The sequence below is a fragment of the Salvia hispanica genome, chromosome 1 (genome assembly GCF_029641045.1).
Source record: "Salvia hispanica isolate PSC_SH4W2 chromosome 1, Shi_PSC_v1, whole genome shotgun sequence".
In the NCBI taxonomy this organism is placed as follows: Eukaryota; Viridiplantae; Streptophyta; class Magnoliopsida; order Lamiales; family Lamiaceae; genus Salvia; species Salvia hispanica.
In genome coordinates this window covers 17,991,106-18,018,402 of record NC_142692.1, presented here as the reverse complement: position 1 = coordinate 18,018,402, position 27,297 = coordinate 17,991,106, and the positions used below count along the sequence as shown (strand labels likewise).

Sequence of the window (27,297 nt, the reverse complement as noted above, 5' to 3'; positions counted from 1 at the left end):
TCCATAGTTCGCACTTCCTACTTGACTTAGCGTATTTTAAAAAGAAAGTGAAATTTCTAAACAAACTTATCAGTTGGATAAATAATCCAAAAATTTAACTTCATTTAAAATTACTTCACAGTTAGTTTAGAAAAAAATTTGAAAATCTTTTTGGCGTAAAAAATTTCATTACATTCTCAGTTTGATTAAAAACCCAAACAAACACAAGAATTTAAAATTTAAGGAATCTGATTATTTTCCCAAACAAAATTATGGCAACCAAACATAGCCTAAGAGATGTTAATGGGGTCAAGTTATAAAATTTTGGGTTATTTTTACTCGGACTGCGGGTTAATAGGGTTAAAATACAATTTTATCAAATTATAAATTTTTTACTCAAATTTATAACATTTGAACTAGGTATGCATTTGTCATGAGTGGCTTATAAGGTAATTCAATTCGATGAATTTGTACTATTCTTTCATCTCAATATAAAATATAACACAAAAAAAACAATCTATAATTATAATCCAGCAATGCATCACATATTTTCTCTCATCATTTGAACATTTGAATGTGGTGTCCAATAGTAGTAAAAATTAAGTAGAACAATTAATAAAAGACATACCAAAATAGAGAATTGAGACACATATTGAGAGACAAAGGGAATACATTTATTTCAAACTCTAAAAATTAAACAACGCTAAATACTAGTAGAAATTATCAACAAAACACAGGACATGCCTTTGTTTTTGAAGATTCCTCATGATTTTATTTTGAAAGTAGGTTAGTTTTGGAGGGATTTCGTGAAATGGACAAGTTCTTCCACGGGTCTGCCTTCAAAATCCGTGTTAAGTGTATTCTCAAACTGTGTATTGCACTCTGAGCATGCGTGTCCAATACAGTTACGCATTTTGAGAACGCCTTAGAGCATCCGCGCCGCCATCTCGATGCGGGCTCGGACTCGTCTCAACGAGACGAGCCAGCATCAAGATAGCGATGCAGCCCTCCTGTCGCGTCGCGTGTCCCTCCGCCTCGATGAAGCTGACGAGCTATGGCGCGAGGCGTAACACCCACTTGCGGGCGCGTGATGCCCACTCGCCGGCCCGCGAGTGGGTGTCGTTATGCTAACGCAATAAATAATTTTATTTTTTTTTTAAATCAATTTTCCAAAAAAAAATTTTAAAATTAAAATTTTAAAATGGTAATATTACCGTTTGAATTAAAAAAATTATTTATTTTTTCTTTTTTTATTCTATAAATACTCTCATTACCTCTTTCATTTTACACACAAACACACTATCTCTCATCTTTTTTTCTTCTCATCACTATCATATCATCTCTCTTTCCTCTCCAATTTCTGCAAAAATGTCCGGTGAAGAGGACGGCTACGAATTTAACGCATTTTTCGACTGGGGGGCATGTACTATGTTTTGGGTACTTCCAGTATCGGTTCGTCGCCAGGCACCCAAGGCTCGTCGACGCCGGCGCACCGAACACCATCTTTTCCAATTGATGCATACTATCGTTCCTCCGCCCCGAGGTATGGGCAAACGCAGGGATTATCCCAAATTAGGGAGAATATTCCGGAGGAACACACTCCGAAAAACCTTCCGACTAGAGCTAGAAGAGGAGGAGGCGGAGGAGGACGAGGAGGTGGAAGCTCCGCCAGTCGCGGATCCGAAAACGAGGAGGAAGAGGAGGACGAGGACGAGGTGGTGGAGGATGTAGGCCGTCATCCATACAGCTCTGCGGAGATGATGGCTCTGTTCGACGCTTGGATTAGCACGTCGTACGATCCCATCGTCGGGAATCAACAATTACACAAGTGTTTTCGGGATAAGGTCACCGACGTATGCAACCAGCAAAAGCCGAGGGGGACCCACAAGCATGATGCGGAGATATCAAAATATTTTGTGGGATCTACAAGCATGATGCGGAGAATTACCAAAGCGGAGCCAGTGGAGCCGACATTCTGAGAGCGGCTTTGCGAGTCTTTAAAGCCGACACCGACAAAGATTTCAAATTTGCCGATGTTTGGCAGTCGATCAAAGAGCTTGATAGGTGGGCTGGCAGTGTCCAGTTCAGCACGGGCTCGAGCTCGAAACGCACGAAGCACGCGGCAGGTGGCCAATACTCGTCTAGTGAGGGCGGGGAAGGCAACACCTCACAAGAGGTTGAGTTCCCGACATCCAATGCAGGGGGCTCCTCCGGTACATGACGTCGGCCGCAAGGGAACAAGGCAGCGAAGGCGGATAGAGCTCGCGCAGGGAAGGACCGAGGTGAATCAAGCCAGGCGGGCTCCCAAGGCACGCCGCCACCCTCCCTAATGTCCATGTACTTCACTGCCACGATGGCTAACACTTCTTGCATGACGCCTGACCAATATCAAGTCCATTTTGTCGGCACTGTGTATCTGGCAAGACAACTTGGTATTCCGCCTCAAACGGGTGCATCGCCACCGCCTTCAGGGGATGATTCGACAGCGGAGTAGTTTTTATAATTTAAGTGTGCAATTTTTTAATTTCTAGTATTTTAAATTATGTCTTTTTTTAAAGATTTTAATTATGTGTTTTTTTTATTTTTTTAGGATTTTAAATTGTAATTTTTTTTATTTAATGAAGTGTGTTTTTATTAATAGAATTTGTTGGAAATAAAAATAAAAAATGAAATTGAATGAATAGTTAAATGATGAGATGGTTAAGAGATGGAGGGTTGCAGGTGCTCTAAGTTAAGAGATGGGGTAAAAAGTGTAGTGAGGTAGGCCCATGAATAGTTAAGGGATGAGACGGTATTGAGACAAGATGTGGATGACCTTATGCAGAAAAATATAATCCAGGCCAGTTCGAGAATCCGCTCTTGAAATGGGTCTATTTCGAAAATTTTGCCAAAAGTTGATACGTGTAGCTTATTCATGACATTAAACTATAGCTTATATTTTAATTATTTCAAACTTGAAAGTTGAATAATTTTGCTTTGAGTTAAAAAGAATTGATGACACAAATTTAACAGGGGAAAATATACCATATCAGACTTATTATAGTGAAAATATTGAAAAATATTATATTGAAAAAAATATACTTGAAAAAGTTTTAAAATTTTGGTACATCGTGATTATCGATACAATATGATCATGCCGAAAGATTTTAGTACAATAACGGTATGAATTTTTATATATCGCGACATACCAAAATTTCAAATATATGCCATAAATTATGGTATACACCGTAATTTACAGTGTACCTATATACTAACACCATAAAAACAATATATACCGTGAATACCAAATATGTTTATAAATAAGCTAAAATATTTAAAATATAATATTATATAACAATATAATGGTATTACAGTATACCGTACCAATCCACTCATAAATATACTACTCCATCCGTCCCAGCTTAAGTGAGACGTATTCCTTTTTTGTACGTCCCAACCTAAGTGAGACGTTTCCTTTTTTGGCAACAATTAACTCACTCTTCTCTTATAGTTTATCCTTTTATCTCTCCAACTTTATCATCTCTCTTACTTTATTTACTTTCTCTTTTTTACTTTATCATCTCTCTTATTTTTTTTTCTCTCTTACTATACTATTAATAATTTAATTCATTAAACACCACTACCTAAATTCTTGTGCCAAAATAGAAACGTCTCGCTTAGGTCGGGACGGAGGGAACACTACTCTCTTTGTCGATATGGCAGGGAGAGATCCAGCCCGGTATGCATCACGGGATGCAGAGGTCACCGGGGGACAAGGTCTATCTTCCCTCTCTTGATTTTTTGACGGCTTCGTCTCACACGTCAACCCCAGTGGAGAAGCAGTTCACTGGGGATGACCGTTTCTCATTGCATGAGCTAGGGATCGATATCGGGGAGGTGGACACTCCCGTTCCAGAGGGACGGGCCGCGCCGAAGAAGAAGAAGAAGACTAAGGGGAAGAGCAAGGTGGTCGGCAAGTCGTCGCAGCCGGCTCTTGACGACACCCCACGCGGAGGAAGTGGACGGAGGATGAGTATGTCGCCCTGGCCAAGGCGTGGTTGTCGGTTTGCGACGATCCGCTGGTTGCGAACAACCAGCGGATCGTCAACATGTGGGCTAAGATTAGAGCAGCCTACAGGAGGTACTGCCCGCACGGAAAGGACTACAGTGAAGAGGAGTGTCGGAAGCTGCGGTCGGCCGATTTTCGGGGTTGTACACCAACGCCCTCCACATGATGACTAATGGGCAGACTGAGGAGGACGCCCGGAGGGTAGCGGAGAGTCAGTTCCCCGTGAAGGGGACTTATAAGGAGTTCATCTTCTGGGAATGTTATCTGGTGCTGAAGGACTCCGAGAAGTTTCGGGCGGGGGTCGAAGCTGGGTGGGCAAAGAAGCAAAAGCTGAACTATTCCGGCGATTACAGCGGCAGCAGTGGCGGATCCCACGACCTCCCCCCGGATGCTGAAGAGTTTCCGACCGCTCCATCCTTTGCTTGTCGCCCTCGCTCGGTTGGCCAAAAGCGGGCGCAACGGGCAGCAAGGGGATCCTCCCCCCTATCGCCCCAGGAGGTCATCTCGGCACCCCCCCACGCGCGTACACCTTATTCTCGAGTCAAAAAACGCGGGAACAGATGTACAAGGTCTTCCAAGAGTGGAGGGCCGCAACTGACCCCACGGAGAAGAGGTTTCTTCGCTCGATGCTCGACAGCATGCAGGTATATTTGGATGCCACGAGGGCACTGATGGGGGGCTCAAACGCGGGCTCAGATGGCACCGATGTGGAGGTCCCGCGTGGCAGCGGCAACGGCGGCGAGGACGACGACGGCGGCGACGGCGATGAGGAGTAGAGAGAGGCGGGGCTCGTGTGTGGAAGCCCGGTTTTTTTTTATTATGTACTTTTTTTTGTCTATGTATCTTTTTTTTATTTAAATGAAATGAATGCATTTTTCCGTATATGTCTCGTAAATTTAATTCCGTAATTTATCGTAAATTTAATTGCGTAAAATGTAGTTGTTTTTGAATTATTTTTATTGCGGCTAGCATGTGGCTGGCCTTAGGCTAGCCTATTTGAGTAAAATGATGATATGGCAGGTGGATTTTTAGTGCTAATGACGTGGCAGGGAGAGAGAGTGGCTAGCCTGTGGCTGGCCTATTGCCATTGCGGATGCTCTTACTGTAGATACATTTCTTTTGGCACAAGATTTTTAAAAACTATGTTAAGTGAGTTAAATATAGAGAAAATAAAGTGGGAATAGAATAAAGTATAAAGATAAAGGGAGAATAAAGTAAGAAAGATGTGATGTACAATTGTTTTTTTGACAATAAATAAAATAACTCTATTATAATTTATAATGGAACACCCCAAAAAAGAGTATTCCCTTTATCCCAGCTAAGATCTCAAATTTTATTGCTGACACAGAATTTTAGGAGTTGTTGATTAATATGTTTAATGGAGAAAGAAATGTAGGTATAATATTAAATTGAGAAAGAAATAGAATAAAATATTCTAATATAAAAGAAAAAAAGTGATTGGTGTATTAATTAGAGAGTGAAAATTACTTTATTATTTTAAAAAATAAAAATATATCAAAATAAAAAAAAGTGTACTCCGTAATATCAATATGTGTCTTATTTGTAATAAAGAGAGTACAACTCAGCTTATAGTCAGACGGAGATAATTAAATATTGAAATGATGAAATTATGAGGAGTAAAAAGAATATGTTATACTCTATATAATTAGATATTCGAAATAATATTTTCCCATTTAATCATATTTTCATATCTTGCGAATTTATTTGAAGATTTATTTAAAGAACGTAATTGAAGTTGGAGATGCATATAACAAAGATGAAAGATTCAGTAGCGGTAGTTACCAGAATATAAGGGCATCCACTATAGGGGCGGCGCGCCGGCCGCCCCCTTCCCGGCTACGCCGCGGCGGCGTATAGTGGCGGACGCGTTCACCCCGGGGGCGGACGAATTTGTTGGGGCGGAAGGGGTAGCGCCGGCTTTGCGGCGAGGACGAGCCGCTGGAGAGAGAAAAGCGGCGGTCGCCGCGCCTACCTATTGCGCGGCGACACCGCCGCGGCGGACCGCCGGTTCCGCCTTTTTTTTTTTTTTTTTAATTTCGATTTTTTATTTAATTTATTCCACTCCACACCCATTTAAATTAAATACCCACCAATTTGTCTTCCACTCCACACCCATTTTCACTCCACCCCCAATTTCACAACCCTAAACCCTAGATTTTACCGAGATGCACGGGAGAGACGAAGATTCACCCGGCACGGATGAATCGGGATATGGATACTATCCTTCTTCCCAGCCATCTCAGCTGTGGGGATCGAGTCCCACCCCCCGGGGATCGAGTCCCAGTCCCCCTCCATTCCAGGCGTGGTCACCGTCATCCCCGCCATGGCAACAAAGCCAATATCGGGCTCAATCTTCTCATCAGAGGAATTTGGGTCGTTCGACGTTTGGGGATTATCGACCCACTATGGACTCGCCCAACCATCCGCGGCTGGATACCCCTTCTCACTCTTTCCAGCGCACCCAGACTCCCTTGTCTGATTTCGATAGGTTCACACTAGAGCAGATGATGGGGATGATGAGTCCGGGCCTTCCGGAGACCCCGCCGACGAGATCTGGCGGCGACAGCGGTGGTGGGAGAGGCGGCGGCAACGGTGGTGGTGGGAGGGGCGGCGACAACGGTGGTGGTGGGAGGGGCGGCGACAACGGTGGTGGTGGGAGGGGCGGCGGCAACGGCGGTGGGGGGAGAGACGATGGCGGCGACGGCGGTGGGGGGAGGGGCGGTGGCGACGGCGGTGGGGGGCGGGCCGGTGGCGACGGCGATGGGGATGGCAGCGGCGGTAGCGATTCGCCGGTAACAAGTCGGGCCGTGCACTACACCAAAGACGAGTCGATTGCTGTAGCGAGGGCATGGGATGCCGTCACATCCGACCCCTGTGTTGGCACCGATAAGACCGAGATTGGCTTTTGGAAGCGCGTTTTGTTGACCTACAATGAGTTCAAGCCGAGAGGCGCCAAACCGCGTGACGCGGAACAGATCCGGAAAAAGTTTGGGAGGATTCTGACACCCACCAGGAAGTTCGCGGGCATCTACGGCAACAACCTTATCAACGCTGAGAGTGGTCGCAACGAAGCCGACGTGAAGGCTCTCTCCGTGTCCCAATACAACGCGCTATACAAGCCTAAGTTCACCTAGTGGGAGGAGTTCCGCGTTCTCGAGAACTGCCCGAAATTCAAGGCCATCTGTGCAGAGGAGACCGAGGGTCACGCGGCGAAGCGCAACAGACGCAACAGAGCCGGGAACTACAGCAGCAGCAGCGGCGGACACTCAATCGACCTCAACGACGCCCAAGCGGAGGTGCCCTCTGATACACACACCAGGCGCTCACGCCCTCCGGGGCAGAAGGCCAGTATCCGCAGCGCCCGGATGTCTGCAGGTTCCTCCCGCTACTCGGCGGCCGCGTCTGGATCGCGGGGCGCGCAGGCGCCTTCTGGAGCTCAGTCCGTGGACCATGGGGCCCATGTGGTCTTGAACAGGAACCTGAATGTGCAGTTGATGAAACAACTGCAAGATAACTGTCGTTTCTACGAGTCGGCCACCGACCCGATCACCAAGTCGATATACTATGAGCTGATGTGTAGGATCAGAGAGGAGCTGGGGCTGACTGGTCCAGGGGCGACACCGGGGGCGACGGGGGCAGGGGCGGCGGCGCCGGGGGGAGTGGGCGACGAAGATGAGGCCGATGTTTCCGACTCCGCCACCGAGTAGATGGTGGCGGTGTTTTTATTTGTTTTTGTATGTTTTTTTTTTAAATGTTCGTTGTGTAATTTTCCGGTATCCATGAATACAACGAATATTTGGTCTCATCGCACTTTTTAATTTTATTATTTATTGTCTTGTTCTTTAATTATTTTTAGTCCGATAATTTTAATTGTAAAATTGAATTAAAAAATACAACAAGAAAAATAAAGAGAAAGTTGTCCACCAAAAAGTGTCCACTATTGCTGCGGACACTTTTTTTTGGGGCTGTGGACAAATAAAATGGGGCTATGGACAAAAAAAAAAAAGTTGTCCACCAAAACTTGTCCACCTATAGTGGATGCTCTAATAGTATAATCTATACATATATAAAAGACGAGTTTTGGGCTATTTTGAATAATATTTTATGCTGAGGATATAAATGCAATTTTAAAACCGTTAAAATCTGATGACCAATTGTAAAAACCACTAAATTACCAAGTTTTGGGATGTGAGATCAGATAGTAATGTTTATAACCGTTACAATTTAATCACCAATTGTAAAAATCACTAAATTACCAAGTTTTGTGATGTGGGATAGTAATGTTCGATCGGTTACACTAATTATTTAATACTAGCATGTAATTCAACCATGGAATCAACGGCAATGCCATGATTATAAAACATGTGATGCAAAAATTTAGGGCTATAATCCCAGGAAACTTCAATAAAGCCGTTTAAATTGGCCAAGGAAGAAACGGAGCAATAATTGTCCCTATTAAATTAGATACTCCGTATTTAGTGTAGAGAATTGAATTAATAATAATTTAGTATAAATTTAAATCAATCTATCTTTATATTTTTTGCTATAAATATGTGAGATTACAATAGAAATGTCGTAAGTATTGTGAATACATAGATGCAGGATCTATAGGAGAGCGAATGTCGTCAATTTCGATAAAGTTCTGATGTATGACGTTGGAGGTTATAGGGTAGTCGGTTGTAGAGAATTCGTTTGATGTTTTCCGTCTTAAACTGATTATGTATAATGATGATATGTAGAAATAGGAAGGGAAGATGAGTTGTGTTTGTGCTACAAAGTTTTATGTTTATGTTTCTATTTCGCCGTCAGCCAATTTATTTAGGTGAGATCGAATGGTTGGGTATTTGGTTTATGCATGTTGTATGTTAATATATTGATTTAGGTTTATAATCGTGGTGTGTCTCAATTGATTCTAATATGGTATTCTTAATTATTATATTATATTTGAGCATTAAATTAATATTGTAACTATTATAATTGGAATATTCTATTTGTTATAGGTGATGTAAGTAGATACATATTTTCTTCTTAAACCTTAATCAAATGATCTTTTAAATATCCTTATTCATGTATGATGAATCAAAGCTCTCCAAATTTCAATAATTTATTACTACTAATTTTAAGTTTATGGTATGTTTTAGTTGTATAATTCATAATTAATTTATTTATAATTTTTATATAATAATATTATTTTAATTTTATTCAATCAACTAAAATTTAAAACTAATATTTTAAAATATTTTAATCTGTGCAATGCACAGGTGAGATACTAGTATAATATAATAAAGGAGTATTTTATAAGTATATACCACGAGAAAAGTGATGACAAAGTCATCCGACAAATGCATTGAAAGCCTTAACCTACACAATCTTGCGGCAGAAACCTTTCCCCTTCACCATCTCATCTCTCTCTTCCACTGCAGTAAAAACACAGGAATTCATTATTCATCTCTCAAAAACACCATTTATTTACAGTTTTCGGAGACAAAACTCCAGCCAAGAATCGTGTGTATTATATACCATATGCCCCACACCTATTTATGCCTCCAACTCAACACACCCCAGAAATAGCTCATTCATTTTTCTTATTTCATTTCCCCTATTTTTACTCTTTCCTTCCTCCTTTTTTAGGGTTTTTCCTTTCACACTACACTCTGCCCCTCCCCTTCCTCTTCTACTCCTCTTTATATGCTTAATCTGCCATGTCTAGTTTGTATCCTCAGAATTTGAACTTCTCTCCGGCCAGAAACATCCCTTCTCCCCATCTCAGGGCCAACCCTGATGCCGAGAGGTACTATTTCTTTTTTTTCTTCTTCTTCTTCTTCTTCTTTTTTATCCGCTGCGTTTTGTTGTTTAATCGTGTCGATTCCTTGCAGCCAGTATTTGACGGAGATGCTGGCGGAGCGGCAGAAACTCGGCCCTTTCATACAAGTCCTCCCTATTTGTAGCCGCCTCTTGGATCAAGGTTGGCATCTTTGATCCACTTTTGGATCTGATTTTATCCCTTTTTTATTATTGCTTTGATTTTACTGCGATTCTATGGCTCTGATTGTTGCTGTTTTACATTAACATTTACCCTTGCTGTATTGTGTGATTGGATTGTTGCTATTGAATCGTGTGTTTTTTTTATAATGTTTTTCTGCTTAGAGCAGTTTGGTTCTGTGACGAATTAGTAATTATGCTTCTGGATTTATTTCCTTGATCAATAGCTAGGTTAGTCGGTTTTTGCGATTTTTTCTTAACAATGGTAGAATCAGTAGTGGTGGTGGTTAGCATCATTTGATGAGTGTGATATCATGCATTATGCAATAGCGTTATTAAAACGATGCTTTTGCTCATGTCATGAAGTGGAATACGAAACTGATCTTCTGGGGATATGGTGATAGCTGTTGAAGCACACCCATAATCTTCACGTCATGGAAGCGCCGAACTCTTCACATGATTATGCAATGTTATTATTAGTAGTTTTTGTCGTGTTATGGTATATACGAATCATAATAACACCGAGGTATACAAATGAATAGGCATACCAAATGGCGTTTGTGGTGATGCGGTGATAGTGACTTTTCCTAATTTGAGCATGGTCATCACACTTTATGGTTGATGAGTAAGGTTAATATCTTTGAGATCTTTAAAGTTTCTTTAAACGATATTTTTGCTGTACTACTTTGTCATACGTTTATACTTTCAATTGGTATGTATAAGGTTACTTTTCCTAAATTAAGCATGGTCATCACACTTTATGGTTGATGATTAAGGTTAATATTATTGCAATTTTGAAAGTTTCTCTGAGCAATAATTTTGCTATACTACTTCATCATACGTTTAATTTGCTTATACTGCACATGTATCAGTAGTATTTTTTGCTGGTGACTTTTCATCATCCATTTATCACCTAGGATTCACATTCTGATTAGGAAATGGAACAAAAAGATCATCTATATTTTAGCATTAATAAACAGTTCTGGTGGTAATTGCCATTGGCATTGGGTTGCAGTCCTACGTGTCTATGGGGCCACCTTATCTGCTTTGTGTGTGACATGTTAATCAGCAAACATATATAAATGCCATTAAACAAAAGGAGATACAGTCTCTTAGCTGCATATTATTGACAATTGTGGTTTGATTTAGATTTTGAACATCTGAAAGTATGCACATGCTTCACTTAGAAAAATCATTCTTAGTGGTATTGTCTATGGTTCCAGATTATGCATTGCTCGACTGTAATTGCTACTAATATCATATCCAATTCAAGCCATGAGATTTTATCTTTTGTGATTGCTGGAGACTTCGAGTTTGCTTGTCCAAGAAATTTGACTGTCGTATCTCTCTGCTATAATTAAGCAGCAAAATCTGGTTTTTGATATCTTACTTTCTCTGAAGCAATATTCAAATTAATCTTGCTTTTAAAATATGGGAAAGTTTGGTTTTGTTCTCCATTTGGCAATGGATTTGGTTTCGATGAATTAAAAATATACATGTTTTTGCTAGGTATTCAAGCAATACACATGTTATTACATACTTCCATGAGAAAGAGAGATTAAACATCACACGATCGAATTAATGTCTGTTTGATGATGCCCAATTTGTTTGATTCATGATTATATGTAAATGTTCAAATTGACAAATTACCATATTCTCGTTATAAGCATAAGTTCTGGACACTTTACCTTGTGTGCCGTGCCCTCTGTTTAGGAAGTTGTGACACATATAGTCTTAATGGCTCACATTCCTTTGATGCATTTAGTATAAAATCTTTCTTCACTGTTTCTTAAAACATAGTACCTGCAAATGATTTGCTTCTTGGTTATTTCTAGTTCCACTCTCTTTTGGAAATAGATTATTCTACTTTGCTTTTTTCCCCTTATTGTTATTTGAGATTTCAAAGCACTGCCTGCATTTTTATTGGCTGCTTTCATGAAAAAAATATTTATTGAAAAAGGGTTGTTTCTGATGGGCAGAAATACGCAGACTTACTGGAAGAATCACCAACCATGGGTTTAATGATTATGACAGGCTACAACGTGGTAGTCCTAATTCTGTGCCTTCTCTGGACGTGATGCCTGATGTTGGTGGAAAAGGTTTAGGTAGCTGGAACGGAAATGGCTGGAACAGCATGCAACATGAGGTGAGCTAAGATTTCATCACTAACGAAAGCCTACAATTCATCTTTTGTGTACCCTTCTCTACACACTGATTCTTGTAGATCCTCTCAAATGTCAAATCCATTTACTTCTTTTAAACTCAATTCCTCATGAATAGATTAGTGTAAATACTCAAGTTACTGCCTCAGCTTGGTATTGTTTCGTTGAGAAAGTTACTCACTTATAATGCATGCATGATAAATAAAACCAACATACAGCTTGGTATTGTTTTGTTGAGAAAGTTACTCACTTATAATGCATGCATGATAAATAAAACCAACATACAGCTTAAGGATGTACAGAGTTGGTTTACCTGTATATCATTATTCATTGACTAGAAATCTGGGGCCTATATTTCAGAGGTTATACATGTTCGAGCAAAAAGTGTTTGATGCTGTCTATAACTAACCAAATATAGATTAGTTACTTCTAGGTGACATAATTGATAAAGAAGTAAGATTGTAGTGTTGTAACATGCATTGCTATTTGCTTCTAGCATGTATTACAGGAAAAAAATTGACTAGACTGCCTTGTAAGTGGATGCACAAATAGGTTAATTGTAAGAATTCAAATCATATGCACACCTAAATGCATTTGCTTTTTCGCTCTAAATCTGCTTTCAATTCCTGTTGTTAGAGAAGGTGATATTCTCATAGGAACCTGTATAAAATAATGCATTTTTTTCTAATTAAGGATGAGATTGGTGAGATTAAGTCATTGAATTATTAGTTACCACACTAAGTCATAGCAATACATACAGGCTACAGCTAATGTTAGAATCTGAGTCATCTGACAATGAACAAAATGTTGTAGGTTCACGAGTTCATAACTTTGTTCAAGTATTATAGATTTCTGCTTTTGCTATCTCTATAGATTTACATTTCATTTCCTTATAATATGCTTACTATTAAATAACCTGTCTTGTTTTTTTCAAATTAAGGAACCTGTATAACATAATGCATTTTTTTCAAATTAAGGATGAAATTGGTGAGATTAAGTCATTGAATTATTAGTTACCACACTAGTCATTGCAATACATACAGCTAATGGTAGAATCTGAGTTATCTGACAATGAACAAAATGTTGTAGGTTCATGAGTTCATAACTTAGTTTAAGTATTAGGCAATTTAGCCTAATACCTTTGACCAAATCTAAGTTTGTCTTGAACATTTAGATTTCTGCTTTTGCTATCTATATAGACTTACATTTCATTTCATTCTAATATGCTTACTACTTAAATAAGCTATATTGTTTTGAAGAGAGGTGACATGACGAATTACTACTATTTTACAACTGCTATGGAAATTTTAGAGTATAAGAGTGGAAGGAATCCTCTATAGTTGAACTTTGTATTACATTCTCAGAAGCAATAAAGCATGTGAACTTGAACTAATGCTATAACTTGACACCTTGTATATGATCTTTTCTGTTGCTCCACAATGTTCCCTTAAAAATGTGACCTAATATTTTAAATTGCTCAAAGAAGGCTATTTTTTTTTTCTTTGATGTTTCAACTAACCTGAGAAATATATTACTCCCTCCGTCCCCCATTAAGAGTCACACTTTTCCATTTCGGTCCGTCCCCAACTAAGAGTCACACTTCAATTTTACCACAAATAGTAAGTAGGTCTCACATTCCACTAACTCAATTCACTCACATTTTATTATAAAACCAATATAAAAAATGGGTCCCACATTCCACTAACTTTTTCAACCAACTTTTCTTTACATTTCTTAAAACCCGTGCCTGGTCAAAGAGTGACTCCTAATAGGGGACGGAGGGAGTAGTAATTAAGATTAATGCTTTATAGTCCAGCAACACCTGCAGTCCTCAAGACTATATCCTCCAGGCTCAAATAGCTGCAGGAACTCTTTCTACCATCTAAAAATGTTTTGACTTGATTTCAATCACCGGTATAATTCAAGAGAAATTCTCCACCGTGTTGAGTTGAATGGTTCTTCTAGATATGAGAAACAAAATGTCCCATTCATAGTTGAGTGCATTATCTGATTGTAATGCTAGTAATCTCTAGATGTCTAGGTGGGTGGTCAGTATATTATCAGGATCTACTTCATGTCCAAACTTAGGCTCATTGAGTATACTCTTCTAGCAACAGTATTTGCCATCTTTTACTTTTTTTTCACTGTAGTTGCACTAGAGAACAATTAAACAACCAATACCGAAGAAAGAAAATGTCATGTCCGTTTCATTGTGAGGTATCTGTCGTTTCTATTCCATCATGTACTTGAATATCTTGACCTTTGGAATCTCAAATTTTACTCCCTCCGTCCACAAAAAATAGGGCAATTGGTGTATGGCATGGGTTTTAATATAAAATTGGTAAAGTAAGAGAGGAGAAAAAAGTAAGAGAGAAGAAGAAAAAGTAAGAGTCATGTGTTAGTGTAAGAGAGAAGTTTTAATTCTAATGGCATAAGTGGTAAATAAAATGATGTGTAGGGTTATTATTTTGTTGAAAACTTTCCATAAATGAATGTGCTCTATTTTTTGTGGATGGCCAGAAATGGTAAATGTACCCTTTTTTCGTGGACGGAGGGAGTATTTTTAATGTGGTTTGCTAAGCATCGGTGTTCTATTTTGCAGCATATGCTAGGAGGTCCACAGGGTATGACAATAGACTGGAAACCACCTGGAAGTCCTAGTTCGTTCCTAGTTAAGCGTGTACTGCGCTTGGACATACCAGTTGATAGATATCCGAATGTAAGCCTTTGGAACTCTCTCCTTTTTTTTGTAGATCGATTAATGATTACTAAGTTTGACAAATTGTTTCTGGACGACAGTTCAATTTTGTGGGAAGACTCCTAGGTCCACGGGGCAATTCCTTGAAGCGTGTGGAAGCTTCTACTGGATGTCGTGTCTTCATCAGGGGGAAAGGTTCAATTAAGGATGCTGACAAGGTAAGATCCTCTTCTTGCCTTCGTAATTGAGATTACATTTTGCTATTGTCCTTCTACTACTATTTGTCTGTGAATTACGAATATAGGAAGTAGGCTGAACGTGATGTTGATCTATTGATGTACAATCCAAATATTCTACAAATTGATAAAAAAAATTGCTTATAATTAGCCATTATCTTTCTCATGATAATAAATGCCTTAATATCTTCTATTGAAGGAGGAGAGCTTGAGGGGAAAACCAGGCTACGAACACTTAAATGAACCGTTGCATATTCTAATCGAGGCAGAAGCGGCCGAAGTACCTGCTAGTATCGTTGATGTAAGACTGAAACAAGCCAAGGACATCATTGAAGAACTGCTGAAGCCTGTGGTAAGTTGTGATGCTCATTCTTTTCAGCCACTATTTCATCCCCTCAGATTAGGCAATGCTGGAATTCGACTTCGCATAAAAAAAAACTGTCTTCTGATACTATTACTATCCGTGGGTCAGAAATAAATTAATCTTGAGACCACTACACCAGTTTTATAGATAATTTTTACGATATTAAGATTTTATGCTCATGCAGATTGTAGGAGCTAATAATAATTATGCAGTCCCTTTTGGCTCCTGTACTATTTTCCTCATCCTAGAAAACTGCACAATCATAATTTGGACCACGAGTTTGCGTTTAACTAGTTATTTTGTAGTAGAATATAATATGACCATAGTCTTCAGTATGGAATTTGAGGGGATAAATAAGATCATATATGAACTTCAACATTTTTAAACGGCTGTGACCATTGTTATCAACTTCCGAAGTAGGTAGAGGAATATAAGATTCAAAACTAATTTGATTATATATCTGGAAATGCAGGATGAGTCCCAAGACCTATACAAGAGACAACAGCTTAGAGAACTGGCGATACTTAACAATATCAAAGAAGAGAGCCCTCAGCCAAGGGGGAGCGTGTCTCCCTTCAGTTCCAGCGGGTTAAAACGCCCCAAAACCAGTTGGTAATGGTAATAGATATCTCATCTCATATTCTCTACTGGTCTAGGGGTTGGTTCCTTGAGAAGAAGCTGTGAAGGTTGTAATGCCATATCATAGTCGAAGAAGATGCATATCTCCGATCCAAATGTTGGCAATCAAGACTAGGCTCACAAATGTGGGCCCATGAACTTCAAATGCAACATGGTTGTGATGTGAGAACGAAGGTCGGGGAATGGATTGCTTTACTACTGCTTTGTCGATATAGGTCTTGTTAGAGGAGTCTTGTATGATAATTATTGGATTTATTTGTTGTTTTTTAAAAAAAACTAGTTATGCCTTCTTTTTTTTTTCATTTTTCGCTTTCGTTTAGATGGTAGAAGATGCATTTTGAACCTTTTTGGTACAATTTCTCAGCCTATTATAGGGTTTGAGTATATGTTTATGACATCTAAAACCATGTCATAATAATGATGTTACGGATGCTTCGCCGTTGCCTTATTATATATGCTACTCTTTCTCGGCTATTATAACTTTTAAAGTGTCATTTTTCAGTTATATGCTTGTTCTATGACTATTGTATGTAGATTGAGGGATTATTGCTTTTGAGAAGAATGGTTTAATGAGTGATTAAATTTCGATGTGTAATTCAATCACCATATTAATTTATAAATTTATTTGTTGTTCTTTCGTTTTTAGGAACAGCTTTCTTAAATATTTTGGTGTAATATCATGAAATTTTTAAAAATTTATTTTTCCAATAAACTTTGACATAGACATAGTATTTTGAACTTAAATACTTGTTGAACTTTTTATCGACTACAGAATTCGACTATTATGTCTCATTTGACATCAAATCACATTAGATATTGTTATAAAAAATAATAGTGATTTGATTACAATGTTCCTAAAAGTTAGATATGGCTATTCATCTAATTTTATGTAGCTGAATTTCTCGCGGTGTGAAAAAATTCAACAATTATTTAAACCGGTAATATTATGTCAAGTTTAAAATGTGGAAAAAACATAATTTGAAAATTTTCGTAATATTAGGCGCGGATTACCCGTTTATTAAATCTATATTGTGTTCGTATACCTTATTATGGATTGTAATCAAATGATAATTCACATCTTCCGTAAGTAACTAATAATTCTGGACCACATATTTTTTAGCTATAGTGGTAGCAATTAATTTCTATTTTTCCTTAATTTTATAAAAAAAAAAAAAATAGTTCTGACATTTGAATATAATATCTCAAACAATGATTCATGTCAAATCCTATGTCGAAATCAATTTCTCTCCCTTAGGGCCTGTTCACTTTGTTAGATATAGTAAGATTTGGATCTATTTCTGGTCGTAAAAGGATGTTCACTATACTTGATTTAATTCTGGGCGGCCCTACAAATACAACCGGCCCGCACTGTTGAGTGCGTAAATAACCAATTTTCATTTCTTGGGAGGAGGCTGCTAATTGAAACAACATCGAAAACTGCGTCAAGAATTGAGTACAAAATGTCGACTGTGCCCTTTAACTGTTCAATTTCCACCCCCAAATTGAGTCACCCCTTCAAACAAAAAGGACATTTGATGCCCTAGCTCTGCATCAGCAGTGATAGCTGGAGAGTTCTTGGCCATCACTGGATCAGTAAAACTTCGGCGGTCTCACGGTTTGTCGAAGCTAAGTCCCCTTTTTTGTTGTTTTGTGTAGAAGCTTCCAAGCTCAAGTACTCCATGGTCGAGCTCGACAAGCTCAAAATCTACTGCCACAGCTTGAAATCCGAGCTCGAAAATGGCGGCACCTATTTTAACAATAAATCGATGAATTACAAGCAAATCAAAGTGGGGGATCAGTCTAAAGTGATCGAGTTTACCGCGGTGGGATTAGCGACAATGAGCATATTTTGAAGTTGGAGGGGTATACCGAGATGGGGATAATGAAGTAGTTTTTGTTTGTTGATACAATTAGCAATGGAAAGTAATGTCTGCTACATTTTCTTCATTTTTTTGCAAGGTTAAGACAAGTTTCATTCCAAACTGCTGGAATTTTTTCGTCGAAGCTAAACTCCCCTCTTCCGCATGGAATTTGGAAATCGGAATGGTGTTAGGGGCAATCTAGTCAGTTCAATTGAAAAAGCCAATTAAAAATTAATGCAAAAATCCACCAACTCAAAACTGAAGCTCATTTCTTACTCACTGAACAACCATGAAAGTTTTCAATTGTGTGGGCCCATCAGTTATAAATATGGCCTTGTTTCATTTCTGTTCAACTCATCTCTTACCTAGTGAACAGGCCCTTAAAATGTAAGATTTAAAATTTCACATAAATTTTTAATTTAAATTATTTTTTAGCAAAAATAAATTAAATTAAGGGTAATTTTGTGACAATTCTAATGAAATCATAATTGCATATTTTGTATGTTAAGTAAAGAGAATAAAGTAAGAGAGAGAAATAAAATAGAGATGAATGTGTTTCTATTTTTAGTAATGAATCATCTTGAATGAGACAAATTAAAAAGGAAAATGAGTCATTTTCAGTGGGAAAGAGGAGTATCAAAGATTAGAGAACCCTTGAGAACCCCATCATCTCCTTTATTTGCTTAATGGGCTCCCTATCCCCGTCATTTCCCTTTGGAAACCCTAACCCACCGCTATCACCACTCTTTCAACACCACATCTCACCTCCGTCACCACTCTCCCCACACTTTCAACCACCGACGACTCCATCGGTGGATTGGTCATTCTACCCAAGTTTGGGACAATTGAGACTTCGATCGCCATCCATCTGTCCCCAACCCTCATGTATCCGTGGGAGGACACTTACTCCATGTTCACTGCCACTCTAAGGCACAATGCTCTAGAAACCCTAGCATGTCGCCTCCACCCCTCTCTTCGTCGACCGATTGGTCATTCGACTCCACTTTGGAGTCAATTGAGACAACTAACGCGATCAAGCTGTCCCCAATCTCAATAGTCGTCCTTAAAAAAACACCGGCCGAAGGAGGGGGTGTGTACACCGAGGAAGATAAGCGTATCCTTCAGTTTCTAGCTATCCAATGTCCATGTGTTTTGCTACTCTTCTAATTTTGTGAGTATGCGTTTTGAATTTGTTATGCTTGGTATGATGGAATGGAATGAGGGTGGAATGGAATGGAGGTTTAAATGGAATGAAGATAGGAATGAAATGTCAATTTCCTTGGATTTCCTTTGCATTTTCATCCATTCACAAATTCATTCCATCACACCAAGCAAATGAATAGAATGAAAGTAGGAATCACATTGCATTCCATCATACCAAGAAGCCCCTTAGGATTTCTCAGGGATTTGGCCTTCGGTGGTCATCCCTATGAAAAGTACAGAGTATCCTTCCACTCATTTAACATGGGTGCTTTAGGAGAAAAACTACACGATTTTATTCTTCATTTACTGCTCAGGTTTAGATTATCCCTCTGCTCATCCTCCATTTCCAATTATGAAACGATTCTAAGGGGAATGCTAATTTGAATTTAATGAAATGGGCTTTTTATACTCTCTCTGTCCCATAATAGATGACATATTTGGAAAATGACACTAAATTTTAGAAAATGTTGTTTTGTGTGTTAGGTGGAGAGAAAATAGTAGTACTATATTTATATTAATGTGAGAGAAAGTTTTTTTCACAAAAGAAAATGTGACATCTTTTCTGAGACAAACTAAAAAGGAAAGTGTCACGTATACTATAGGACGAAGGGAGTATTGCTTTAATGCTAGTGGTAGTTCTGTGTAAAATGCAAATGATAGAATGTATTTATTGGGAGTTTAGAAATTTAAATTTCTCTCTTAGAATCTTTAAGAGGGAAATTTGAAATATGTATTCACTATTCCCTCATTTTTTTTAGTTATGGAATGAATGAAGATTTTCTCTAGAACTTATCCATTTCAGTTTATTCAAATGATTTTTAATGTTAATCTTTCAAAACCTAAAAAAAATTCAAAACAAATTTGAATTATAAAAAAACGTAAACTAAAAACTTAAATATAAAAAGAGAAAATTAACCCTAAAAATGTATATTTGTGGTTCCCAAATTGTACTACCACACTTAATGATTATATACTGAAACAATTTCTTAAAACATAGGATTCAACTGGGACTCCAAATGGGAGGAGTATTAGATACTCTTATGTCCTACTCCCTCCGTCCCGCTTAAGATGACATGTTTTTCTTTTTAGTGTGTCCCAACTAAGATGACACATTTCCTTTTTTGGTAACTTTCTCTCTCTAATTAATACACTCAACCACTTTTTCTCACTCCTATTAAAATATCATTCTTTCTTTATCTCTCTACTTTAATACTTACACCCACCTTCTCTCTCTCCAATTAAACACTTTTAACCAATAACTCCTAAAATCCCGTGCCGGCTAAGCAATGTGTCATCTTAGCCGGGATGGAGGGAGTATTAAAAATGAAACAGCTTCCTTTTTGGGTTGTCATTTTAAAAACGAAACATATCCTACAATGGAAGAAGCAACATCCTTTTTATTTTTCATCTCTATAAAATAACATTACATAAAATTCTGTGCCGAGAGCCAAATATTTCATATTTATTAGGATAGAGGGAGACAACTGACAAGCAAGAATGATATGACTCAATAGTGAAAATGATAGTGTAGAGTGGGTCTCATAGAGAGAAAAGAGTTTTCAAAATTAAAAGTGTATTTTCTTGTGGGACGGAGGAAGTAATTTGTAATGTATAATATTTAATTATAGTAAAAAAATTTTAAAAAAAATTACTAGCAAAAGTAAAAATATGCATGACAAAAACCATTTTCTATTTAGGTAGTCCCTTTATCAAGTTGATCTGGGCTTGACCCAACCCATTTAACGAACTCCACTGAGTTGCGACAAAGGCCTTTTCAAATTTCAAATAGTGGAGTACTTCCATTCCCTCTCTCCGCCTCGGCTCCCTCTCTCTCTCTCCGCTGATTTATCCGTCAGTGTAAATGATCTTCCTTTGATTCCGCTTTCAACGTCAATATCTCTCTGTTTAATGTTTATGTTATTTAAATTTGAACTCGAAATCTATTAATACACTTCGTAATCATATTATTGCGTATCGAGATGTTTTCGATTCTTTTACTGACTTTGACTCGTTTTGTGGAGTATGTGTTTATAACTACATTTTGGTAGATTTCCGTCGCAGCTTGTGAAATCTAATCACCCCTCGTGTTTTGTAAAATGAAGAATTTCATCTTCTTAAATCGATGGTGCAAACCAAATTGATTCGACTCTAGAAGATAAAATGTCGACTTGCTCTTCTAAAGATGTACAATTTGCATTGTCAATCTCAAATTACGCCTATTTTTGAAGCTTTCACGAAATAAAAGTTTTAATTTTTTTTAATAGTAACAGGGATTTTGAGAGGAGAAAATGTAAATGATATTTTCTCCTTGTTTTTTTCCCCTAGTAGAGAGGGCTTCTGCCAATTGTAGGTGCAAATGTTGGTATTACTTTCAGGAGGTTTTGTTTGAATTGGTAATGTATAATGATGTTATGCGCCATTGATTCTAACTTCTAACTGCATGTCAATGTCCTTTATAAGTGTATGTTAACAGACTTACATTATTAAGATCCTATTTAGTTACGATACGATTAAATTTCCAGCAACAGCTAGTGACACATTGTTCGTGTGATCTACCTGTTGTTTTCTAATTCTTGAGGCTAGTTGGTCCTGTTATTTTGTACCCAATTATACTGATATTACTAATGATTTGGAGCTTGTCTGGCTGTATGAGTGATGCCACGCTCGCTCTGTATGAATACGTCTTTTAGATGTTTGGTGATTCTATTATTGTTACAGCTCTGTAGTCTGCACAGAGAAACAAAAAGAACATAGAAAACAGACTAAACTTGATTGCTGAATCCTTTTAATGAGTGATTTTAATGACGTGTACAAAGGGCACAATGAATTTAACTGAGGTGATATTGAAGATTATAGCATATGTTAATTGTATCTTGTGTTTGAACTGATACCCGAGATAAATATTTTGTCATAATTCAGGTGCTTTCCTGTTGGTTTAGGTAATGGTGGAAAATCAAAGTGGCAACACTTATGAAGATGCTAGGAAGCAGAGGCTGATAGAAAATAAAAAGAGATTTGAGGTAATAATTTGCTTAGTTTAAAATGCTACGGGAATTTCTGTTGAATAATAAACCAATATTAGCAATTGGTTTGTAGATGAGTACCTCTTTTGTCGCTAGGCTAAAGATTCTTCTTCCTACAAAAGTTTACTGGTGGCTGAAAATCTCTATATTTCAATTGTAGTTCCTAGTTACTTCAAGGAGCAGTTATGAGAATTTGTGCATTTGTCAAAAGTCGATGTTGTTGGAAAACATTCTTTTTCTTTTACAGGATTTGGGATTAGTGAAGTTGTCTAAATGCCTCACAGATGTAACCAAGTCAGTGAAACCCCAGGTGATAAAATTTTCCTGTATTCATATGACGAAATTTTGTGTCTTGATTTTTTGTGTGTTTTATAGCATTTAGTATAATTATGTTCCACATATGAAGTTGTCTAAATTCCTCACAGATATAAATAACCAAGTCATTCATATTGATATTTTAGCATTTAGTATAATTATGTTCTATATTTCTCATATGCAGAACAGGCAAGTTCGTTTGAAACAAACAGCGACTTTCTCAGCAGAACCAAGGCGCTCATCACGTGCTCGAAATCAAGTTTCATATTGTGATGATGTAAGGCTTAAGGCTTTTAAACTGACCATGTTAGCTACTTCACTGAAATTGAAAAGGTCAACATTCACAATGTGATCAGTCCAGTGGAAGTTTTCTATGTTGGTTGTTGATTTAGTGTTGTGAAAGTATTATCAAAACAAGGAAATCAATTTAAATATGTATTGATCTATGTTGATTATCAATTTTTCTGTGTAAAGGAGATTCATTTTCTACTGTCTCATTGGACTTGATTTCCTTCATTTATGGACACACAGTGGTAACTAATCATCATTGCAGGTTGATGCCGAGCTTCCTGCAGTTCGTAAGAGCTCAAAGTTTAATTCTTCATGGACAAGGTTACATGTTTGTACTTACTACTGCACAGCATTCAATCATAAAAATAAATTATTGCATATGAAATTGATAGTTCTAGAATGATAGATACCTTGCCAGACCAGCTGAAGAAGTTAAAGCCGCATCATATGAGGAAAGAGCTCGAGCTTTTAATTGTGCAGATAAGATCAGAAGCAACCTACAAACTGGCAATCCATCCTTCGTCAAATCAATGGTCCGATCTCATGTATACAGTTGTTTCTGGTTGGTAAGTCCCGAATAACTACGCATTTGCAAAATCTTCGAAACAGCTCAAGTTCAAGTTGAGATGGAGATGTTATGATTTATCTTGTGAGTAGGGGCTTCCGAGTAAATTTTGTGAAGAACACCTTCCCAAAGAGACAGTGGATATGGTGTTAGAGAACGAGGAAGGCTCCGAATATGGAGCCGTTTTCATTGGCAAGAAAGCGGGGCTTAGCGGTGGATGGAGAGCATTTGCACTCGATCATAAACTGGACGATGGCGATGCTTTAGTCTTTGAATTGATTGAGCAAACAAGATTCAAGGTAGTTTATGCATGATGTATGATTTTGAATGATGCATCAAGTTTTGGTAACAAAGTGTGTATTGTTTCTTCTTCTGCAGGTTTACATAGTTAGAGCAGTGGAGTGCCAAAATGGAAATGCTAGTGTCGATGCATCGGATGCTGACGAAAAACCAAAGAAGAAGAGAAAGACGGAAGACAGCGACCAGACGGAGAAACTGGAAGTGGTCTCAGCAACAAGGAGAAGTTTGAGAAAGAAAGGCAAGTGAATTTGGGAGATTATGAGGTTCTCATTCATAGTATATAAATTAATGGGAGCTTAAGAGATTTGGTTGAGATGAGCCATTTTGTGAATGTACTGTATGTCACAGCTTTGAACATCATATGTGTGTTCCCAGTTCGTTCTGCTTTCTTAATATATTTTGTCAACAAAATTTTACCACATCAAATCTAGTTAGTGGTTCAACTTGCAAAGATCAAGAAACAACTCTTTCATGAACCAAGAAATTTACAACCGATCATATTGCCAGGTAATTACTGTTACATACAAAATACTTCATCAATGTTTTAATTTAGTACAAAAAATTTTATATTTATATATTCTAAATTGATGCATTTCGTCAAATCTTATCTAACTCCCGTTACTTTTTTTTTTCATTTGCTTCCTACTTCTCTTTTTTTTTTTTTTTTGCTTCCTACTTGCTTTTTTTTCAATCTAATTCAATAAGAAGATAGTAAACGATGATTTTGTTGCTTAGCTTGGTTGCATTTAGTTAGATACTCGTAAATTTATTCCTAATTTCTTGATAAGATGGTTGTCATAAAAATTTCTTAAGATGAACATGTAATTTATAGTTGTATTTCTAGTTGGAATCTAGAATAATTTTGTATAAGTGATTATTATAAAGAAATTTTGTATAAATGATAATTATATCAGTTTTTTAACATTTTAGATATAATTTGGGAGTGAGTAAGATAAAAAAACGAAGACAAGTATCGATGTTAGATGAAATTTGACGGAATGTATCAATTTGGAACATCAAGTAAACTTCCTGTATAAAATATGTAAACTTAAAATTTTTTTGTATTAAATTTAAATATTTATTTGAACATTTTGTATGTGTCATGTCAGATATTATCAGTCATAACACCAACAACTTTTCCAAAAAATCCCAGCTATAGTTCTTTTATTTTAAATTCATCATTTTTTTATCGTACAATTAAATATATTTATTTAAATTGAGATATTTATAAAATGGAAATGTATAACAAATTTTTCAACAAATGAATTATAGATTGGTTGTGTTTGGTAAATGGAATTCAACTCATGGAATTGGAATTGGAGGCTCCAATTCCAGTTTTATTGTTTGGTACTAGAAAAAAAAGTGGATTTGAAATTGAATTGTAATTCCAAAATTTTGAATTCCATGATTTCAATTCCAAACTTTTAGATGAAGAATTCCAAATCCAACATCTCAATTTCGCAGGTCAAATTATAAATTCGCGGATCCTAACCGGGTCAAAACAAAAAAAACGGGTCAATCCAATTTTACTTTCCCATTCACGCTCTTCTCTCTCTCTCTCTGCGTGATGGGAACCCAAATCTCTCGTTCTCTGGAGAGCTTCCTTCATCAACAATCAATCAGGTATTATTCGTCATCGAAAATTTGTTCTTCTTAATACCATCTTGTGTTGTGCTTGATTTTGTTTCAATTTTGCCAATTTTTTTAAATCTCCATTTTTGCAGATCTGTCAATTTTTTTATTCAAATTGATTGTAGTTGTTAGCTAGGGTTTATTTGTTTAATTGCTTGGGATTTGAGGGTTTGAGTGTTTTGTTAGCTATAATTTGATTGCCACATGCTTTGAAAGTAATGTTACTTACTCACTCCCACTTTCCTTCATCTCACCTCCAGAAATTGCAAAATTGCAAAAACCATCTTCCCAAACCAATGTCCTAATCCAACAAAATCCATCACCACTAATCCAACAAAACCCAAAAACTATCTTCCCAAACTCTTTGCTATTTCTAGTCTAGCAGCATATAGAGGATTTGTATAGCACTCTGCCCAAGCTTTATTTTGAAATGGTTAAAGAGCAGTAGCTATTGCTCTGTTATTGTTATCCCTTTGTTGCTGCTCTTTTCCTGTGCAAAAAATGAGTTTAAGTTTACATTACAGATTATATCTAAAATGAATCTGATTGTTGTGTTGGTCTTTGTTTGGGTGTCTTTAATGGTAACTTATTTGCTTATATCATTTGTGATTTTTGAACAATAAGATAAGAGTCTCTAGTTATAACTTAATTTGTAGCAGCCCATTGTTATTGTTATCTCTAGTTGTTTTGTAGAGATCGTGAACCCTTCACATGCATTATATGACTAGAAATGATTATGTGAAGTTTGTTTGGTATGTTAAGTGTTGTAGTTATAGTAGCAACTAGCAAGTTCAAATGCCTAAAATAGTTTGAGTATCATTACCTGTGGTTGAAACTTGAAATGCTATAACCTGCCTTTGCTGTTTAAGTTTTGTTCAGTAAGTAGCTCAACTTACTTTTAGTGTCCAAATATATTTTGGTATCAAAGAATGAAATCCATTCCTTTTAGAAATGTTATATTTCTTGATGTACAGCTGCGGATACATGATTTATATTGTGATTGAATATGCTTATTATTGTTTTGAAGGCATATTCAAAAATTGGACCTTATAGTAGAAAAATTGTGATAGAAAATTGGGAAGATATATATGCTCTTTTCTCTCAAGATCGTGCTGACGGGCAAGGTGCAAAAACACATCAGGCAGGATGATCAAAACATGATTAATATGGTGCAGATTATGGATTGGGGGGCAGTTAAGTATGAATGCATTCATACATACTTTCATGGAGCAGTTAATATTTGTAAGTTAAAGATAAGGAGGAATCAAGCTGGGCTTCTCAATGTCTAAGGCTAAGATGGACATTTTGTGGATATGTTTAACACATACTTACACACCATTAGCAATTTGTAATTTTCTGTTTATTTTCCAACTATTCTCCAACTAAGGAGAAAATACAAAGTTGGAAGTTTTATCAAACATGTGTGAATGCTTTGTATGTAGTTTACTCCACATATTCTGGTTTAATTATAGAAGTTTCAGTTTGTTTGCTACTCGATGTTGTGTGTGCGTACCAATTCTAAATCAATGTCAATTATTTGACATATCAAACAAAGGTTTTGAAATTATAATAAAATTCTATATCAATAATGCTATACCAAACAAAGGATTTGGAATTGAATTATAATTCTATGTCAATTCTTTAATTATACCAAACAAAGGATTTGGAATTGAATTGCCATCCAATTCAATTCTATAGAATTCCAATTCCAATTCAATTCCAATTTCGCATACCAAACAGAGCCAATAAGTTTTAGATAAAATCTTCTCAAATCTAATCATTGTCTAGTTTCTTCTTCCATCCGCCGTCGCCCAGGGATCTTCAGAAATGCTAGAAATTGTTTTCAGGAAAAATCTTCTCAAGTCTAATCATTGTCTAGTTCTAGAAATGCTAGAACTACACCAGCGAAGAGGTGGGGTTGAGCTAACAAAGTGTTTGGTTTTGTTTTCAAGATTTCTAGCCAAGTGCTGGGGTTGA

General features: G+C 37.3%; 2 protein-coding genes and 2 long non-coding RNA genes across 4 annotated transcripts; 3 read left to right on the top strand and 1 right to left on the bottom strand.

Moving 5' to 3' along the window:
- Positions 1 to 9,597: 9,597 nt before the first annotated feature.
- LOC125223444 (KH domain-containing protein At2g38610-like) lies at positions 9,598 to 16,603 on the top strand. The gene is made up of 7 exons (XM_048126595.2): positions 9,598 to 9,839; positions 9,925 to 10,013; positions 12,010 to 12,176; positions 14,795 to 14,911; positions 14,992 to 15,108; positions 15,326 to 15,478; positions 15,963 to 16,603. The coding sequence occupies exons 1-7, from the start codon at positions 9,751 to 9,753 to the stop codon at positions 16,104 to 16,106; spliced, it is 876 nt and encodes a 291-aa protein (XP_047982552.1). The 5' UTR covers positions 9,598 to 9,750; the 3' UTR covers positions 16,107 to 16,603.
- Positions 16,604 to 17,505: 902 nt separating this feature from the next.
- LOC148933369 (uncharacterized) lies at positions 17,506 to 18,098 on the bottom strand. Its single transcript, XR_016129789.1, has 2 exons — positions 17,949 to 18,098; positions 17,506 to 17,876 (listed from the first exon to the last, which is right to left on the bottom strand). It is a non-coding gene; the product is annotated as an uncharacterized LOC148933369 (long non-coding RNA).
- A 2,891-nt stretch (positions 18,099 to 20,989) lies between these two features.
- On the top strand, positions 20,990 to 24,114 carry LOC125223733 (AP2/B3-like transcriptional factor family protein). The gene is made up of 8 exons (XM_048127010.2): positions 20,990 to 21,045; positions 22,134 to 22,214; positions 22,465 to 22,527; positions 22,717 to 22,809; positions 23,086 to 23,144; positions 23,230 to 23,389; positions 23,481 to 23,687; positions 23,767 to 24,114. Exons 2-8 carry the CDS (start codon positions 22,137 to 22,139, stop codon positions 23,932 to 23,934), a joined length of 828 nt encoding a protein of 275 aa, XP_047982967.1. The 5' UTR covers positions 20,990 to 21,045; positions 22,134 to 22,136; the 3' UTR covers positions 23,935 to 24,114.
- Positions 24,115 to 24,985: 871 nt separating this feature from the next.
- Positions 24,986 to 26,812, top strand: LOC125219577 (uncharacterized). Its single transcript, XR_007176167.2, has 2 exons — positions 24,986 to 25,311; positions 26,348 to 26,812. It is a non-coding gene; the product is annotated as an uncharacterized LOC125219577 (long non-coding RNA).
- The last annotated feature ends 485 nt before the right edge of the window (positions 26,813 to 27,297 follow it).

Bases quoted from the DNA above. Each gene is read 5' to 3' on its own strand.
- LOC125223444 (XM_048126595.2), top strand. From the start codon at position 9,751: ATGTCTAGTTTGTATCCTCAGAATTTGAACTTCTCTCCGGCCAGAAAC. The intron at 10,014-12,009 runs GTTGGCATCTTT...TCTGATGGGCAG, and splicing joins TAGCCGCCTCTTGGATCAAG to AAATACGCAGACTTACTGGA. The intron at 15,109-15,325 runs GTAAGATCCTCT...CTTCTATTGAAG, and splicing joins CAATTAAGGATGCTGACAAG to GAGGAGAGCTTGAGGGGAAA.
- LOC125223733 (XM_048127010.2), top strand. From the start codon at position 22,137: ATGGTGGAAAATCAAAGTGGCAACACTTATGAAGATGCTAGGAAGCAG. The intron at 23,145-23,229 runs GTTACATGTTTG...CTAGAATGATAG, and splicing joins TTTAATTCTTCATGGACAAG to ATACCTTGCCAGACCAGCTG. The intron at 23,688-23,766 runs GTAGTTTATGCA...CTTCTTCTGCAG, and splicing joins TTGAGCAAACAAGATTCAAG to GTTTACATAGTTAGAGCAGT.